Source organism: Camelina sativa, chromosome 2 (assembly GCF_000633955.1).
Source record: "Camelina sativa cultivar DH55 chromosome 2, Cs, whole genome shotgun sequence".
Taxonomy (NCBI): Eukaryota; Viridiplantae; Streptophyta; class Magnoliopsida; order Brassicales; family Brassicaceae; genus Camelina; species Camelina sativa.
Window position 1 is genome coordinate 27,770,037 of NC_025686.1, and position 19,183 is coordinate 27,789,219.

At 32.1% G+C, this 19,183-nt stretch overlaps 5 protein-coding genes across 6 annotated transcripts; 1 reads left to right on the forward strand and 4 right to left on the reverse strand.

Annotated features, from left to right (window-relative positions):
• On the forward strand, window positions 1,824-3,598 carry LOC104743286. Its single transcript, XM_010464387.2, has 4 exons — window positions 1,824-1,909; window positions 2,037-2,267; window positions 2,377-2,613; window positions 3,400-3,598. Exons 1-4 carry the CDS (start codon window positions 1,873-1,875, stop codon window positions 3,429-3,431), a joined length of 537 nt encoding a protein of 178 aa, XP_010462689.1. The 5' UTR covers window positions 1,824-1,872; the 3' UTR covers window positions 3,432-3,598.
• LOC104743296 (uncharacterized GTP-binding protein At5g64813) lies at window positions 4,099-6,136 on the reverse strand. The gene is made up of 7 exons (XM_010464394.2): window positions 5,985-6,136; window positions 5,607-5,698; window positions 5,375-5,516; window positions 4,987-5,294; window positions 4,836-4,889; window positions 4,615-4,748; window positions 4,099-4,531 (listed from the first exon to the last, which is right to left on the reverse strand). The coding sequence occupies exons 1-7, from the start codon at window positions 6,076-6,078 to the stop codon at window positions 4,324-4,326; spliced, it is 1,032 nt and encodes a 343-aa protein (XP_010462696.1). The 5' UTR covers window positions 6,079-6,136; the 3' UTR covers window positions 4,099-4,323.
• Window positions 6,555-8,388, reverse strand: LOC104743306 (probable WRKY transcription factor 51). 2 transcript variants are annotated; one of them, XM_010464412.1, is made up of 4 exons: window positions 8,051-8,388; window positions 7,794-7,943; window positions 6,990-7,214; window positions 6,555-6,643 (listed from the first exon to the last, which is right to left on the reverse strand). In XM_010464412.1, the coding sequence occupies exons 1-3, from the start codon at window positions 8,284-8,286 to the stop codon at window positions 7,019-7,021; spliced, it is 582 nt and encodes a 193-aa protein (XP_010462714.1). In that variant the 5' UTR covers window positions 8,287-8,388; the 3' UTR covers window positions 6,555-6,643; window positions 6,990-7,018. The 2 variants fall into 2 exon arrangements, with proteins under 2 accessions (XP_010462714.1, XP_010462706.1); XM_010464404.2 differs by lacking the exon at window positions 6,555-6,643 and having other exon boundaries at window positions 6,820-7,214.
• On the reverse strand, window positions 14,173-15,499 carry LOC104743323 (CLAVATA3/ESR (CLE)-related protein 21-like). Its single transcript, XM_010464424.2, has one exon. It carries the CDS (start codon window positions 15,324-15,326, stop codon window positions 14,991-14,993), a length of 336 nt encoding a protein of 111 aa, XP_010462726.1. The 5' UTR covers window positions 15,327-15,499; the 3' UTR covers window positions 14,173-14,990.
• On the reverse strand, window positions 16,332-18,482 carry LOC104743334 (glucan endo-1,3-beta-glucosidase 8-like). The gene is made up of 4 exons (XM_010464435.2): window positions 18,007-18,482; window positions 17,446-17,902; window positions 17,148-17,350; window positions 16,332-16,912 (listed from the first exon to the last, which is right to left on the reverse strand). Exons 1-4 carry the CDS (start codon window positions 18,351-18,353, stop codon window positions 16,462-16,464), a joined length of 1,458 nt encoding a protein of 485 aa, XP_010462737.1. The 5' UTR covers window positions 18,354-18,482; the 3' UTR covers window positions 16,332-16,461.

The following is a 19,183-nucleotide window of genomic DNA, read 5'->3' on the forward strand; positions in this document are numbered from 1 at the left end:
AGATATAGCTATTTATTTAGATAATCACATATATATTTGATTAAAATCTGAATTTGTTGAAAATCACATATAATCTATTTCACCGTTATTCAGTCTACTCAATGCCCCAAAAACTGGCGTTTTCACATGTAACTCTTGTCTCCATAACATTCCAAGGGAATTAAAAAGTTTATTTCGTTTCCAAATTAATTAATATTCCAATTTAATTAATATCTAACAAAATTTTTCCTTAATTTGTTTGTAATGTGGATATGGAATTTAAACATCAAATTAAGGTATTATTAATCTCATACAGTGATGCAAACTAAAATTACTAGTAGATTGTAAAAGTTCACCAAGTTTACAAATCCTATGTTATTCAATTATGGATTTTAAAAAGTCGATTAATATCTACTGTTATTAAAATGAAGATTTAAAATATACTCTTAAATCCACTGTTATTCCAAATAGTTTGTATATTTGGATTTTAATAAGTTTTAGAGATTGTCGAGGATTTGAAAGGATTTGTTTAATTAAAATTACAGAAATCTAAATCTCATATTTTAGGTGGGATTTGAAAGAATTTTAACATAAATCATATCAATTTCCCCAAAATTACAAATTTCCTAAATCCCACAAAATACTCCAAAATCATATGTTCAATACACCCCTCTAACATTATTGTGAGATTGTGATTGATTATCCTCCATTCGTCGGTTTGTGTTGGAGTTCATCTGCTAGATTTCCTTGGTCATTGTCCCAAACACGACTTGGAAATTGTTCAGGAAGACAACCTGAGGAGGTTGTGCGATTTGCGCAACAGGAGTTTGTTTGACGGCGGGCCTGTCTCTAGGTTGCTCTTCATTGGAATGCTTCATCCCTTGGCCGGGTGCGTCAACCACGCCAGTTTCGGTTCAGGGCGCAGATTGATCATCGGTCGGGTTAACCCGCATGCTTTGGTTACGATGAACATAAACGAGTGGCAGCGATTCAGTTAAAGTGTTGCTCGGGTTCGAGACGCTATCCTATGGGTTAAAGTCTCCAAGGTAAGTGGTGGAAACGCTCTATTCGTGGAAGGGTTGCATCAATGACTCTATTTATACTCTGCTTTAGATTACAAAATATGTCTAATTTCCTAATAGCTCGAGGTGAATTCAGGAAAATTCCTTCTTCTTAGCTAGGTGCCGTGGGGCGATCTTGAAGTCGGCTAACTGCTTCTGTTGGGCTTGTCGATTTCGTGGGCTTTTATTAAGACAGCCAGAGATCGGCGAGATTATAGTAGTTGCTATTAAAAGCCGGTCAGCTAATTACAAAACTATACTCTTGAAAATATGACTCTCAACACTTAGGACTAGAATCAGACGGATTGTATCCAGACCTCTGCTCCCGGTTGCTTTCCTTCTTTGTACATCGATCCCGCTATTTATAGTTGATGGGACGTTTCAGCTTCATGCCTCGGAATCAACGTGGTACCGCCTCAAAATTTAGTCGGTAAACGCTTCTTTCCGCACCATCGTCTAGTGGGTGACACGTCCAATCGGGCCTTCTAGAAGTTTCACCGACCCAATTGGAACCATATGGTTGTCAGCCCTTCTAGAATCTTTTGTTGACTATTTTTTAGATGGGTTGAGTGGGAGCCTGCTAAGACTGGATAAACCCATACCCAACACAGGCTACGTTTCACAATTTTTACCAAAACATTTCAAAACAGTTTCACATATTTCCGACTAGCACAAACAGTTTTCACCCTTGTAAACAGTTTTCACATACCCCTCTTGTTGATGGCCCAGCCCAATAAGAAGATACTATCGGGGTCTAAACTTCTAACCCTATCGGGACTTTTTATTTACTGAGAAGTCTCTTAACATCATCCTCTCGCTCTTGGTCGGAACCATGTCGCGGACGCGGAAGATTAAGGATGTACACGCCGGTAAGATCCGACTCGAAATTGTTTTTTTTTTCTATATAGAAGAAGATTATGATTTCATCTTATTGTAAAAAAAAACGAGTTATGGAATGGATTGTATTGAAATATTTTTGATTGCCATGGTGGGCAGAGGGTAAAACAGGTGTGTTCTGGGACGTGGTGGATTTCCCAATCCCTACTGCTGAATGTGATCCTGATTTGATATCTAAGAAGATCAAATCAGCTCTTGATGAAAAGGGTTGTTATAATGGTCCTGTGTCAATCTCGTTGTACGACGACGTCGAAGATGACAAAATCACGAAACAAGAATTGATAGATAAATACGAGGCTGCCGGAGTCAGTTTAAATTTCGTACCCAAAGGTAGAATATGAATTCCTCCTTTTACCTAATTATTATCCCTCCTCTCTCTTATATAGATATATAGAGATATATCTAAATCTAATCTAGAGATCTCCGTTGTTATATATAGTTGCTGAGGCTCATGGATATGAGAGAGTTCATAAGATGTTCTTGGACATTGGTTTGTGCGTACTGAAAAAGGGTGAATGGTCCAATTTGATTATACTCTCTAAATACCTCAAAGAGATAGAGATGTTGGCTTTTCTTGGCTATTTGCGTTCCTTCAGTATCAATGTTGAAGCATCTGAAGTGATACCTCCTACTGAACGCTCCGAATGGCTTTGGCTTAGGCTTTGTGAAAGCCTACCATCACAAGGAAGCGGAAGCTCACAACTCTAGTGTTGACGATTAAGCTCAAGTGTTGTGGTGATTCTCATGCCCTTGCCAATTAGCAATATGAAGAGGAGACTAGTTATATAATCTGTGATTGAATTATTCTCTTTGCTTTTTTGATCATTTTGTCTTTCTCTTTGCATAAAACAGAAAAATATATATACAATTGAAATATCGTTTAATCCCAATAATCTTTTATGGACTAAGAGAAAACGNGTGGTGGATTTCCCAATCCCTGAATGTGATCCTGATTTGATATCTAAGAAGATCAAATCAGCTCTTGCTGAAAAGGGTTGTTATAATGGTCCTGTGTCAATCTCGTTGTACGACGTCGAAGATGACAAAACCACGAAACAAGAAGTGATAGATAAATACGAGGCTGCCGGAGTCAGTTTAAATTTCGTACCCAAAGGTGAAAATATGAATTCCTCCTTTTTACCTAATTATTATCCCTCCTCTCTCTTATATAGATATATAGAGATATATCTAAATCTAATCTAGAGATCTCCGTTGTTATATGTAGTTGCTGAGGCGCATGGATATGAGAGAGTTCATAAGATGTTCTTGGACATTGGTTTGTGCGTACTGAAAAAGGGTGAATGGTCCAATTTGATTATACTCTCTAAATACCTCAAAGAGATAGAGATGTTGGCTTTTCTTGGCTATTTGCGTTCCTTCAGTATCAATGTTGAAGCATCTGAAGTGATACCTCCTACTGAACGCTCCGAATGGCTTTGGCTTAGGCTTTGTGAAAGCCTACCATCACAAGGAAGCGGAAGCTCACAACTCTAGTGTTGACGATTAAAGCTCAAGTGTTGTGGTGATATGAAGAGGAGACTAGTTATATAATCTGTGATTGATGATTATTCTTTTTTGCTTTTGATCATTTAGTTCTAGAGTTTAAAGAAAAAAATGATTGATCCCTTATATTTGAATCTTATCTTGCTAGAATTTCTATCAAGCCATACCCTACAATGGTCAATGTTTGAGAGCTAACAGCTGACAGATGATTTATCTAAGTCGTCTCATCGAACAGAATTTAATCAACATAAACCCCTCTACAGTAGTGAAACTATGCTACTCAGTCATTCGGAAATACATTGCAAGCTTGGATCAACAACAACATGCATAATTTTAATACACGGACTAAATCTCGATGGTGTTTGAGGCTTTCAAGTTAAACAATATTTTTTTAATTTGGGCAATATTCTTTTAATTAATTTCCCCTTTTCTATTTTTTTTGTTTGTTCGACTAATACAATGCTGACACGTATTGTCTCTTATAGGGGCTCTCTTAGATTTTTTTTTCTTTTGTTTTGATTTATTTTTTTTCACCAAAATGCTAAGAACTCCCCTATGAACCTGCCAATAGAGAAGTTCATAGGGGATTGTATGGGCATACATCAAATTTGGGTATACAGTGAATCAGTGATACAAATTAAAATTACTAGATTGTAAAAGTTCAACACAAACATTACTGTGATTTTGTGATTGATTATTCACTGCTTTTTAAAGAATCTGCTATAGAGATCAAAACCCACAATGTACAAAACCAAAGAGGGTTTTACACACATATTTTTATTTTACCACCTACTACGAAGAAAAATCAAAAAAGAATAATAGATCCAAAGGCAATATATAGTTTTTTCTTGGAATGAGAATGAGGAAACAAGTGATGAGATTTTCAGACGTTTATATCCATTCGCTTGGATCTTGCACTACCATTGTTGTTTGTTTCTTGTACACTCGAAAGAGAGAATCTCGGGATGGCGTAGTTATCAGGAGTAGAAACAGGTTGCTGCGGGTAGAGTGTAGGAGGCGGAGTTAGGTTGCGTTGTGCTGGAAGTGGCGGTAATGTGTTGTTGTTGTACTTGTAAGGATCTCCATGAAAACTGCAAAAATCAATCAACCGTATTAAGATCAATCCCAACAGGGGGGAAAAAACCAAAACTGTTGCTTTAAGGGCCTTTGTTACCTTGTTCGCTTGTAGAACTGATCGTCATCACTTGTGATCTCGTCTAACCGTTGAGATGATGAGGTTGGAACCGGCGAAAGAGACCACGGTGAAGCTGCTGGTTGTTCGTCTGAGAAATATCTTCTTCTTATCAACTGTAAAGATTCAAAGTGTTTTTGTTGGTTATTGAAAGGTATCTTGGAGAGGTAACAAGGAAGCAAAGGTGTGTTAATGACACTAACCATCCGGAAAAATTTGTTCAAAGCTTCCTTATCGTATCTGGTTTCTTTGGCAGCCTGTACAAATACCCGCACCAGATCATAAAATATATAAGCAACCCACTCACTTACTATTAACCGGAGAAAACTATTCTAACTCATATGGTTTACTTACCGCTATGAGACCGCCATTACCAGGAAAGCTTTCAAAGAGAGGAAGATCCTCACTTGAAGAAGGAAGCAAACCTTGCTTCTCAACCCAATGACGAGCTGCATCAACAAGATTCCCACTGCTTCCTTTTGTTCCTTCTTTTGCAGCTATATCTGCTTTGTTGCCAACAACAATGTATGGAACAGGAAGACCACCAGGACCTCCTGAGGAAAGAGGAGCTGAAAATGTTCCAGTCGCTGCAACCTCAGACGCCCATTTCTGCAAGCTTGTTTTTGTTCTTCTTTGGGAGAGATCATGAACAAAAATAACTCCTGCATATAAACTCCCTAGCTTTAATGACATTGTTTCAGACATACAAAGGATGAATATTGTGGATAGGTTGGGGAGAGACCATTGATTTGTGAATAGAACAATGAACGGCAATCTTTGTATCTCTCATGTCCTGATACATCCCAGAGTTCAACAAAGAAATCTCTCTCTGCGTCACCTTGAATGCTACTTGAAGAACTAGATGGACTCCCGTAAGTTAAGTGCTGCGGGAGTGGTTAAGTAGCAAGAAAACAAAAGTCTGTAAACTTCACCTCCCTAAACAGTATGGAAAACGTTGCAGAAGATTAAATTACCTTGACACCAACAGTGCATCCAATCGTTTGAGATGGGCGAACAATAGAAGAACCTTTGTTGATAAGGTGTACGAGTGATGTTTTTCCAACACCTAACAAAAAGATTTGAGATCCAGAGATGAAGATTAACATAAATGATGATTGATGAGCAAAAAGTAAACACATTCAGTAGCAGACTCTAAGGGAAACAGTGCCGACCAAAAATGCTAGACTCTAAAGGTTTGAAATAAATGATATAACTCAACTACCACAGAACCATAACACCTACCAACTCAAAGCAGAGAATCTATCTTCCTGAGTCACAACATGATCTAGATATACAAGAAGTATCCATGTGCATCAATCTTCTATAACTAGAACTTGGTTTAAGGAGCTAACCTGAGTCACCAACAACCAATACTCGAACTTGGCCACATAATGGAGCTAAGATCTGCTCCTTATTATCCCTTTCACGTTCCCTCCAAAACTTCATACTTTTTTTTAATCACACACTTAGCTAAACCAGATTAGGTAACAAATACGAAAGCTAAGACTCTTCTTCAATCAAAGTCCTCTTCGATCACTCCAATCCAAAACGAGAAGAAACAGCTTCCAGAAACGCTCATAGCAAGCAAACCTCTCACAATATTATGATTCAATCACCCAATGACATTACCCTAAGCAACTAATCAACACCGACAACCGCAGATTCTTCACCTTCCTTCTCGATCGAGAGAAGCAACAGATCCAACCCGAGATTTCAGATCAATTTTTTTTACCAATTGATAAATCAATCAACTAGGGTTCCGGTTCCGGTTTCGGTTCGTCTTCGTCTTCCTCCTCGAAGAAATCTAGGAATACAAATTTCTCTTCGAAGCTTCTCCAGAATCTGAAACGAAGAATAGTGAAGTGAATGAATCTGGATCGATCGAGAGAGATCAGAGATCCAAAACCTCGTCTCGTATGGGTATGGCTTTCCTTGAAATTTACTGAAATGTTTTTTTAAGTGTTGAGATTTGATTTGGGCGGAAGAACAATCTAAAACGACTTCGTTTAACCTTCACCAAAAAAAAAGTTTGTTAAAAAAAGGTAGAAGATGAGATCGGTTCGGTACTGTCTACGCTATCACAAACCAAAACCGGCTTATAAACCAATCGCATCCAAAATCCGCTATTAAACCGGTAACAAGTAAACCGAAACAGTTGACTTAAAAAAATCATACGACCATAATTAATAGCATTGAAAATTTTCAACTATATATACACAAATTAGGATTAGTTATCTTAGAGAACTACAAGATGCTTCATAGTCATATACATACATTGATTAACTCCTTTATTATACCTATAAAATTACACAAGGCATTGAGATTACATATAATATGTTCGTAGCTCTCTATCTTACAATCTCAATGAGGAGGGAGGTTATTTGGATTAACATTGAAGAAGAGAGTGTTGGTTCCAATTGTCATGATCATAAGACAAAACCATCTCGTTGTAATAGACGTGAGATGGACTCTCATGATTATGGACTCCGTCGTATGTTGTGATTACATAAGCTGCATCTTCACTATCTCTCTCCACCCTCTTCTTCACCGAGCAACCTTCACTTGAGCATTTGTAGTAATTCCTATATAATATATATATTCCACCATTATATTTGTTAATATTACCCACTTTTTTACAAAATTATGTTCCTAATATTTGAATTGGAGAATTAACCCATTCTAAAGAAATGTTATTTATTTTCTAACCATGCTTTGAAAGTGATATATGTTTAGATGATGACTCCATTATATATTTTTGTATTCAAACATATGGACAACTTGTTTCCTCTATTATATATATATATATGAGTCAAAAAAAAAATCTCTATACGATGAATGATTGATCCATTTACCCCTATTCAATCAGAATTTTATATAGCGACCGTTTATGGATTGATATAAAATCACAGGCTTCCACAGCAGACACATCGATGCATATGGAATCTGAATTTTTAATCCAAGTGGGTTGGTAGATATTACGGGTCCATTAAATAGTATTCAAATCACACTATATGATCGAGCTAGTGGCTATTCTATAACGCTAGGATTACTAGCTAGCTAGGTGGTTAAAGAAAACCATATGATAACTATTTTCCCCCTCACCTTTTTAAAAACAACAAGTGATTAAAGATACTAATCAAGGATTAGATAAATTGAGTTACCTCTTGTTAATGTTGTTTTTGACAGATTTCTTCCCATACTTCCTCCATTTAAAACCATCATCCATCACATCAATCTTCGATCTCGTTCTAAATGCAACTCGATGACCCATCTCCTTCGTCTGATCACTATCTTTACTTCCCGTATTTCTTCTACAATTTTATATTTGTAAACAAAAAAATTAAATAACCTCATATTTATAATTAATAATTTGCTTGGTTAAGAATCTTGCCAAAAATAAAAAAAAATTAAAACTCACGTTGATTCCTTTTTAATCAGCGTTGTTGCGCTGCCGGAACCGCCGCTTTCGCCGGTAAATGTCTCCGACGAAATGATGCTTGTTGGAGATGAAATCTCGTTATCGATTAATCCATTGTTGCCTCCTTCATCGACGTCGAAGAACATCAAATTGGAGAAATCATTGTTGTCCATGAAAGGATTAATAAAGTTTTCATCGGAGAAGTATGTGAAGCTAGGGTTTTGAGAGATATCCATGTTTTTTTCTTTCTTTAGCAAATAGAAGAAAAAAAAAACAATCGAGAGAGAGAGAGAGAGAGAGTCTTAAAAGGTAAAGAACTAGTATAGAGAGCAAGTGAAGAAGAGAAGAGAACGAGATGATGGTCTTTTATTTATATATATATATATAAAAAATGAAAATTATTGTACGAAGTTTTGTTTTTATTTTGTAAAGAAAGAGATAATTAAGAGATAAGATTAATTAAACAATTACTAGTAGAGTACTACTTATGAACAAAGCAAAGCAATTTCAGGGTAGATACTAGGAAGGTGCTTCAAAATGCCACGTTCGAAAGTAATATGATGATGATGACGTCATTATTATGACGTATGGACAGACGTTAGAAAAAAGTGAGCTTCCCACTTAAAAGTAATAATTTTTTTTGTTTGGGCTTTACGGGCCCATTTTAAGAGCCATTATCGTCTACGTTAAGGTCCATGTTAACATTGGTGATCATAACGTGGATATTTTGGGTTTTGGTTTCGTATCAACGGCTGAGGATACAGAGTCTTGTATATGTTGTTGCTTCTTCTGCTGTGTTTGAAGCAGACAGGACTTTACAGTAATAGTTTTGTACACCAAGACACAATAATAAGATTTTGACTTAATTAAATTCTGTAAATGTAACTAAATACACTATTTAAGATATTCTGACAAACTTTTTTATCGATTTCTTTTTGGCCTAACTTCTTTTGTATTTAGCAAATCCTTCAAAGTAATCCGATTCATTGTTATCAGAATTAGTTTTACAAAGTAGATTAAAATAGATCCATATGCTTATAAAAATCTTAAAATACAATATACTCTAATATTGATGCCTTGATGGGGAAACAAGTCAACAGCCATGTCTAAATACGATAAATATACTTTTTTATTAGTCGTTTTTTTTTTCTTCCAAAATATAAATATTGCGATGTATATCTTGTATATATATAATTACACCCACTGACTCACACATATATATATACTATGACCAAGAAAAAATCGCAAGTCTATTCATTAGTCAACGACTCAAAGTGGTCTTTTAATCTTGTCTTAAAAGGTTAGACGAATTTTCCTGGAGCCACATTACATGTTTCTGATTCTTTTCTCTGTTAGTTAATGGTTTTTGCTCTTTTTTTTTTTTGTAACCACAATAATATTCTCATTTTATTACGTTAAAGCAGGCAGACATAATAATTAACTAACAGAGAAAAGAATCAGAAACATGTAATGTGGCTTTGTTTTAAGAAACTCACATAACGTAATCATATAAATATTACCTATTTAAGTGATTTCCATGCAAATGATTAAGAATTTTTATATCAGATAAGTGTTTAGTTATGATTAATTGTAGTCAACTAGTAATTAAGGAGAAGAAAAACTCAAGTACAAGACTGAAAGAGGTGAGGCGGCTGGTCAAAGATGAAGGAGTGTGTTAGTGTGTTAGTGTGGTATAGTTGATGTAGCTGAAAAGAAAAGAAAAAGATGTGTAACTACACATTTATCTTTTGGTGTATTGCTATGAAAGTGATGGAGATCATATATATAAAAGTAGAGTTTCAATCTCTCCTTATTGGTCCATTTGGCAATGCAATTTTAACAAAAAAAAATTATATTAAAACACAAATTTAAAACAATTAATTTTCAGATTTAACTCACATAATATAAAACTGAAATCTTTATAGCTTCTCCCTATAAATTATGCATTAACTTTATTTCTCCACTAAGTTGTATTAATCAATTGTATTAAAACAAAACAATAAATTAGAATTGTAACTCTCATTTTTCTAAATGTAATTTTTCATCATTTCTCTTCCTATAAATACTCATTATCTTATTCTCTTAGTCTATCACTCTTTCATTCTCTCATCTTCTTCCACTACTCTCAAATCTCTTTTTTGTTTTGTTTTGTTTTGTTTTGTATTTTTTTTGTTATTGTTGTTGTATGGGTTATAAAAAATCAAATCAAATATCATTGTAAAAGCTTAGTTTTAGAGTTTGTATGATATGTATATCTTATATATTTATTTTAATCTTTTAAAATGTTTATCTCCATTTTCTATTTTATATTAACATCTTATAAGTCATTATTTTCATACTTCCTTACAATATTCACCACACAATAAGATCATAAAGTTGAAATGATCCATATGTAATTATCTATTATGTCTCTGGTTATCTCACATATTCATGTATCATTTTTAATAATTTATAAAGATCAATATAATATTTAAAGATCAATATAATTATCCATTTATCCATTTATAAAGACTATTTTGTTTTGTGATCCAATTGTTAAATCTGCAGAGATCAATATAATATATATTTTTTTTTTATGATTTGAGGTTTTTGAAAACAAAAAGAACATAATTAAACAATTGGTTTTTAGTGTCTTTAATCTAAATAAAAAATGATCCAAAAAAAAAAAACATATTCAACTGGAACTTAAATATAAAAATAAAATATAATTTTAAAAATATCATTTCACTAAATTCTCTAAAGATGAAACCATTAGTATGAAATCTAGCACTATAAATTAAATTGATGAGTGAAAACCAAAAAAATATAAGTTATCCTTGGGATTTTAAAAATTATTGAGATTGAAGAATTCATATAATTTTATAAGAAAACTAATTTAGTTTGTCACTTAAAAAGTAATATTTTTTATTTTGAAATATTATGTGTAAGTGTTGAGTTTATATCAACAAACAACCAAATCATGTGAATTTTGATTCAGCCACTTGGTATTCCTTTTATTTTAGGTTATAAAAAATTAAAATATTTATTTATAATTAAAGACATGTAACTCCATTTAACTCAAATGTAACTCCTATCCAATAATTGTACATTAATTCATTCCTCCTACTAACTTATTATCTTTCAAGAGAAATTATTTTTGGTTAAATTTTAATATTTTTTATTTATTTTGGTTGGCTAAACTTATATTCATATTTTGGTTGGCTAAATTAATATATTTCTCATGTAAAATTATTGTTTATAATATATTTCTCATTTCAAAGTTTAAAGCAATATCATATATATAAAAGTAGAGTTTTAGTCTCTCCTTATTGGTCCACTTGACAATGCAATTTTAACAAAAAAAACTTATATTAAAACACAAATTTAAAAATAATTAATTTTCACATTTAACTCATATAATATAAAATTGAAATCTTTATAGCTTCTCCCTATAAATTATGCATTAACTTTATTTCTCCACTAAGTTGAATTAATCAATTGTATTAAAACAAAACAATAAATTAGAATTGTAACTTTCATTTTTCTAAATATAATTTTTCATCATTTCTCTTCCTATAAATACTCATTATCTTATTCTCTTAGTCTATCACTCTTTCATTCTCTCATCTTCTTCCACTACTCTCAAATCTCTTTTTTGTTTTGTTTTGTTTTGTTTTGTTTTTTTTTTTTTTATTGTTGTTGTATGGGTTATAAAAAATCAAATCAAATATCATTGTAAAAGCTTAGTTTTAGAGTTTGTATGATATGTATATCTTATATATTTATTTTAATCTTTTAAAATGTTTATCTCCATTTTCTATTTTATATTAACATCTTATAAGTCATTATTTTCATACTTCCTTACAATATTCACCACACAATAAGATCATAAAGTTGAAATGATCCATATGTAATTATCTATTATGTCTCTGGTTATCTCACATATTCATGTATCATTTTTAATAATTTATAGAGTTTCAGTCTCTCCTTATTGGTCCACTTGGCAATGCAATTCTAACAAAAAAAAAAATTTATATTAAAACAAAAATTTAAAAACAATTAATTTCACATTTAACTCACATAATATAAAACTGAAATCTTTATAGCTTCTCCCTATAAATTATGCATTAACTTTATTTCTCCACTAAGTTGTATTAATCAATTGTATTAAAACAAAACAATAAATTAGAATTGTAACTCTCATTTTTCTAAATGTAATTTTTCATCATTTCTCTTCCTATAAATACTCATTATCTTATTCTCTTAGTCTATCACTCTTTCATTCTCTCATCTTCTTCCACTACTCTCAAATCTTTTTTTTGTTTTGTTTTGTTTTGTTTTGTATTTTTTTTTTTTTGTTGTTGTATGGGTTATAAAAAATCAAATCAAATATCATTGTAAAAGCTTAGTTTTAGAGTTTGTATGATATGTATATCTTATATATTTATTTTAATCTTTTAAAATGTTTATCTCCATTTTCTATTTTATATTAACATCTTATAAGTCATTATTTTCATACTTCCTTACAATATTCACCACACAATAAGATCATAAAGTTGAAATGATCCATATGTAATTATCTATTATGTCTCTGGTTATCTCACATATTCATGTATCATTTTTAATAATTTATAAAGATCAATATAATATTTAAAGATCAATATAATTATCCATTTATCCATTTATAAAGACTATTTTGTTTTGTGATTCAATTGTTAAATCTGCAGAGATCAATATAATATATATATATATATATATATTTATGTTTTGAGGTTTTTGAAAACAAAAAGAACATAATTAAACAATTGGTTTTTTGTGTCTTTAATCAAAATAAAAAATGATCCAAAAAACAAAACATATTCAACTGGAACTTAAATATAAAAATAAAATATAATTTTAAAAATATCATTTCACTAAATTCTCTAAAGATGAAACCATTAGTATGAAATCTAGCACGATAAAATTAAATTGATGAATAAAAACCAAAAAAAATATAAGTTATCCTTAGGATTTTTAAAATTATTGAGATTGAAGAATTCATATAACTTCATAAGAAAACTAATTTAGTTGGTCACTTAAAAAGTAATATTTTTATTTTGAATTATTATGTGTAAGTGTTGAGTTTATATCAACAAACAACCAAATCATGTGAATTTTGATTCAGCCACTTGGTATTACTTTTATTTTATGTTATAAAAAAATTAAAATATTTATTTATAATTAAAGACATGTAACTCCATTTAACTCAAATGTAACTCCTATCCAATAATTGTACATTAATTCATTCCTCCTACTAACTTATTATCTTTCAAGAGAAATTATTTTTGGTTAAATTTTAATATTTTTTAATTATTTTGGTTGGCTAAACTTATATTCATATTTTGGTTGGCTAAATTAATATATTTCTCACGTAAAATTATTGTTTATAATATATTTCTCATTTCAAAGTTTAAAGCAATATATCATATATATAAAAGTAAGGTTTTGGTCTCTCCTTATTGGTTGATTTTTATTTAATGTTTTCTATTTTTTTTTTTTTGCTTTCTAATTTCTTTAAACAATATTTAAGACCCAATAAACCCAAAACATTTAACTCACACATTAAAATAAAATTATAACTGAAAATAAAATAAATTATGCATTAATCACTTTAAAGGCATAAGAGGTCAAAAATAACTTCTATCCAATAATTCCACACATTCCTCCCACAAAAAATATATATATATATATATATGTTCAATATTATATTTAAATATCAAAGAATTTTTTAGTTAGCTAAACTTATAGTCACATATATACAATATATATACATAAGAATCTATATTACTTATTAACACCATAATTCGACCCATTATTTGCTTAACTCAAAATTGGTTTCAAAGCCAACTAAAGAAAAACATAAACGATCTTATTGATATTAGACCAAAACATGGACATACAAACATAATCACTTACACGGAAAATAATTACTTTTAAAAAATAACTTATTATTGCAACATCAACGTATGAAGGGTTTACATAAGCAGTTAATCAGAAATCTAAAATACAATAAATGTATTGGGAACAATATCAGTCAATGATAAGATTGGATCTTCAAAAGCAAGAAACAACATCCTCATAATTCATAAAAAATAAACGCAACAATTGTACACATCTAAACGAAATGATATAAACATATAGTGTATTAATACAAGTGACTGCGAAGCCCATATATGCCTAATTAAAACGAAATAATACAAAAGAGAAAAAGAAATAGACCAAAAAAACAAGAAAGTGCCAACTACACCACAATCCACACGTTGCGTGGGGAAGCACCTAGTATACAATAATGGTACGCCTACCAGGCTACCCACCACCTATCAGCAGCAAAAATAAATGCAATTTCACTTTCTTTCTTTTGACACTGATATTTTCTGAAATCCAATTAACACGAAAGTTCTAAAGTTTTTTTTTTTTATATAAACCCAAAAAAAGCTGAATTAACAGTTACCGTTTAGTTAATCACAGCTAATCTTTATATTTTACAGCAAAAAAATTCCTTAAGGTTCATTACTTAACACACTGTATATACATATATTTTTAAACATACTATATTTAATTATTTATAAACAAAAAAACACTGTATTACTATTACGTAAACAATACATACTATATATATATATATTACTTTGGTTCTAGTCATAACAATAACAATATTTTACAACAAAAAAAAGTAACAATATTTTACCCCAGTTTATTCCAACCCAACCTATTGTACTAAACTACGAAGGATGAAAAACTGGTAGGTAATATATAAATAATATTTAAAATTAACTGGTAATATCGCAGAGAAAGGCTGTTTCTTTAACTAAGTATACTAATCTTGAAGAAAAAAACCTAACATAGTACGTATAGTTATACGTATATACACCAAACGAACAATTTACGAAGTTCGAAGAAGTATGTTGCCTCTCTCGTTACTCTACTTGTTGTGCAAAGGATTCGGACCCGTGGGGATAGATCGCTTCTCTTCTTGATCTTTCTCGTCGCCGCCATCAATCTTTCTCCGAACTTTAGACGATCTTCGTCTGAACTTATTAAAATTTGACATCCCCGTGATCACAACAAACTCGTGATGATTCTTGTAATATTGTTGTGATCGAGCAACGCTCAAAAAACTATCCTTTCTTCCTGTACCGCTAAATCTTCCAGCTTGAATCGAACTTGAACGCGAGAAAATAATTAAAACTAATATTGTAAAGATTACAATGATTACAACATCTCGTTTCATTGCATATCGTGAAGACAATATTAACATATATATTACAATAATAATTAACCAAAAAAAGGAACAAAATAGGAAAATAAATGATTGAACCTCTCACACCCTCTCAAATATCGATTACTCTCTTCTTCGTCTCTGTGTATAGATATCTCTCTCTCTCTTTTAGCTTCTATTGTTAAGAGTTAAGAGAATTAAGTAAAGTAGGAGAATCAAAGGGAAATAAGGGGAGAAGAAATAGACTGGTCAGCAGCATTCATTACGTTAATTCTGGCAGTGATATGACTACACAATTATCATTATTGAAATTTTCGTACTATACTAATAAATATCTGTGTATCAATAAGATGATACACATTATTAAAGGTTGTTTAAACGCATTTGTTTCTAAGCGTTATAGTATCAATTATATGACCTGTTCGATAAAAATTGTCATTGCAATACTCGTTTTAAATAAGAGATATTCCAACATACTTTACCAGTGTTCACTGTGTTAAAGTTTAAACTAGTCGAAGGTAAAGATTACTATTGCAACCAATTTTTTTTTGTAAATGTGTATATAACTCATATATGTTATTAGCTTTAAAAAAGAACCAAAATGCCTAAAATAGCAAAAACGAAAAATATGAAAGCACTGGGGCATATATAGACATCCTTCTTTTGAAATAGCATTTAGTACTCTCACCAAACCGCAATTATCGTCATGTCCTTTTCTTTCCATTGAATGTCACAGAACCTGCAACAAAATGTCTTAATCTAGAAACATACTGTGTGTGAAAATAACAATGATTTTGAATGATAAAACATTACAAATCGAAACCATTATAGAAAATAAAGGAATCGATTACTCCGATTTAACAGGGTGAAACATATGTTAAGTAATATTTAATGTAACAATTAACATTTGTTTTGAAACGAAAATTTGCGAATCAGGATCTAATTGAACACTATTGTCTATTGAGTGTATATATATAGATGATTAACATGAACACAAATCAAAAAATTTCAAATGGAAAAATAAAACTATTCAAACGAGTACATGTGATTTGATTATACCGATCTATAAAACACATAGAAATCAACTAACTCAAAACGTTAATAAACAAACAGCAAATAACATAAATCGTACATAATAAATTCCCTCCAAAGTGCAAAAAAAAAAAAAAACAAATTATATAGCCGTGACCAATCCAAGAAGAACAAGTCCGTATATAACGAATCTTCCGAACACAAAGTTAATCCTGACATCGTCACTTCCACTAACAATCTGAACTGGGAACAAGCAACTTCCCACGGATGCATTAACCTTAGAGATCATAGCAGCTCCTTTGAAATCACAAGCCCTAACGTCTTGGTCCTGTATCTGGTAATACATGTTAAATGCGTATGATATGTTTTGAATTTTGGTTAGCTTGCTACACGTTGACCCGGCCTCCATCGCGGTGCAGTCCCCGTGGTAACACGCGTAGTCTAGGTCTGGACCAATCTCGTCCAGATTGGCCGTGTCCTTGTTCACTACGCACCATTGTTTTTCCAAGTATTGCACACCCTTAGCTGCAACAGGCACAATTTGGCGTCCTTGTCCAGTGAAATCTAGCATGAACTTCGGTGTCCCATCGTATCTGGTTGAAAAAATATAAACGTTACTAATGTTTCTGTTGTTTTATCATTCCATTAACAACATTATATTTTTAAAAGCATATACATAACAAAACTATATTCAAAAATGTGAAATATATGACTAAAATTGTGAATTATAAGATAAGACTGCTCAAACTCTAAGTAAATTAGGAAAAAAAAAAAGTGACTTGTTGTCCAAGAAATATAGTTTAAGATATGAAGAGAAAAGTACTTCACCTAAAGATTCCCCAATGTCTCTCAAAGGGTCCAGGAAGAATACTCTTCATGTCTTCGTCGAGGAAACCGAAGAGATAAACCTCTAACCTCTCAGGTCTCGTTGGAGTCCCACCGTCCTTGGCAAGTCTTTTCATAAGCCCTGCATAGAATTTCTCTGCTAGCTTCGGCGTCGCATATTTATGACCCTCTGTTGGCCATCCAACCTATAGAGAAAACATAACCATATTTAATAAACAATTTAACATGCTTGCATATATATCTAACAACCATTAATCTGTTTTTAAATAACGTTACTTACCTCCCCAACGATGATCTTCATATCATGAATCCCAGCTTTCTTCAACGCGTACACGAGCGTGTCGTAATTGGCGTCGAATACGTTATCGTAATTCTTTCCTTTGTCATTAATCGTCTGACCATCACCGTCAAGAAAAGCGAATTCAACAGGAAAATGCTCGTTTAGGTAAAGACTAAGGAAAGGGTAAATGTTGACGGTGAAAGGTAAGTCGTTGTCATGGAAGTAAGTGACGATGTCGACCATAGTTTGCTTCACATCCTTGCGGAAGTCTCCTTCTGAAGGCTTGTCGTTGGCTGATTGGTAAACTTCTGCGTTTTGTGGGATCGTGGCTTTGATTTTATCGGTATGTCCAGCTTCTTTTAATGCCTTGTGGATGTTCTTTAACGCAGGAAATGTTGTCTTCAAGAATGATCCGTTGTATGCAGACAAAAACGGCTCGTTCCCAACAGCTACATACCTATACATAAGTGTTGATCAACCCAAATCGATTTATGTAGTCGATCGGACAGAACAATCGAATATGATAAGGAAAAGAGGAAAACAAAAAGTTTTGAGGGTTACTTGATGTCGACGCCACCCTTGCGCATATAATGAGTAACGTTTTCTTTAACCCAATCTTTAGCATTACCGTAATCGTCGGCGAGAGATTCAAGAAGGTTATTAGGGATTCCGACCATAACCTCCATGTTCGTACCGGCCAAAGCATTCATAGTCCATGAATCAGCGTCAAAAAGCTTCACTTTACTGATCTTATTGTCTTTTAGCATCTGAACAACAATGTTGGGATTCAACGGATGGGATGCGATATTGCCCCAATTCACACCGAAGCCTCCGACCAAACTAGCCAGGGTCAAAACGGTCATTGTAACCGTCCCAACGTTAACGAGCATCGCTGCTCTTCCGGCCATATTGAGAAGGCGACGATAAATGATAATTTGGGGTTTGTTTGATCTAGAAAGATGTGTTTTTTTTTATATTCTTTATTGATTGATGTTTTTTTCTTTCTTCTTCCAGTCGGTAAATTTCTTCTTCGTGTCTTTGGGTTGGATGGTCGTTGTAATATGAATGTTTTAAGGTTGTTAGTGAGACAGATGAAGCTTAAAATAAATTTCTATTTATAGAAAGAATCATAAGTTATAAAGGTGTGTGTATGTATTTTCGGAATCTGTTAGTGTTTTTTTTTTTTTTTTTGGTTAAGAGAGTATATCGCTGTTAAAAAATTGGTCCAATTGCTTTTTACAGAAATTAAAACAATGAAATAGCAGTTTATTACTATTGAGTGAATTTAGTTTTTTAAACTATTAAAATCCACAATTTATCTCCATGCAGAAAGATAAATTGTTTTCACATATATAACCCTTTTAATCAAAGAATGAATGAAATAATAATACAGAACTATTAGGGCATCCTTAATGGGAGAACTTTTTTTTGTGTTCTTAGATTAAATATATAGTGGAAATAATCTAAGATCAGTTGTTAAGATCATAGGTAAAAAAAATGGGGAACTAATTATGGTGTTCTTAGAATAAAAATATTCTTAAACATTTTACAAAAAAACACAAAGTCAAACACAAAGTCTCACAAGTCTACACCAGCATAAAAGTGTTGGATTCTTAGACTACTTGATCCAATTTAAAGTTAACCCAGAAATTCAAATCCATTCATAATACATAAACATCTCTGAAGATGGTAAAGAAACGGCAACAGAGAGCAGCTTTAAGCAAGAAAAGAATCTCAA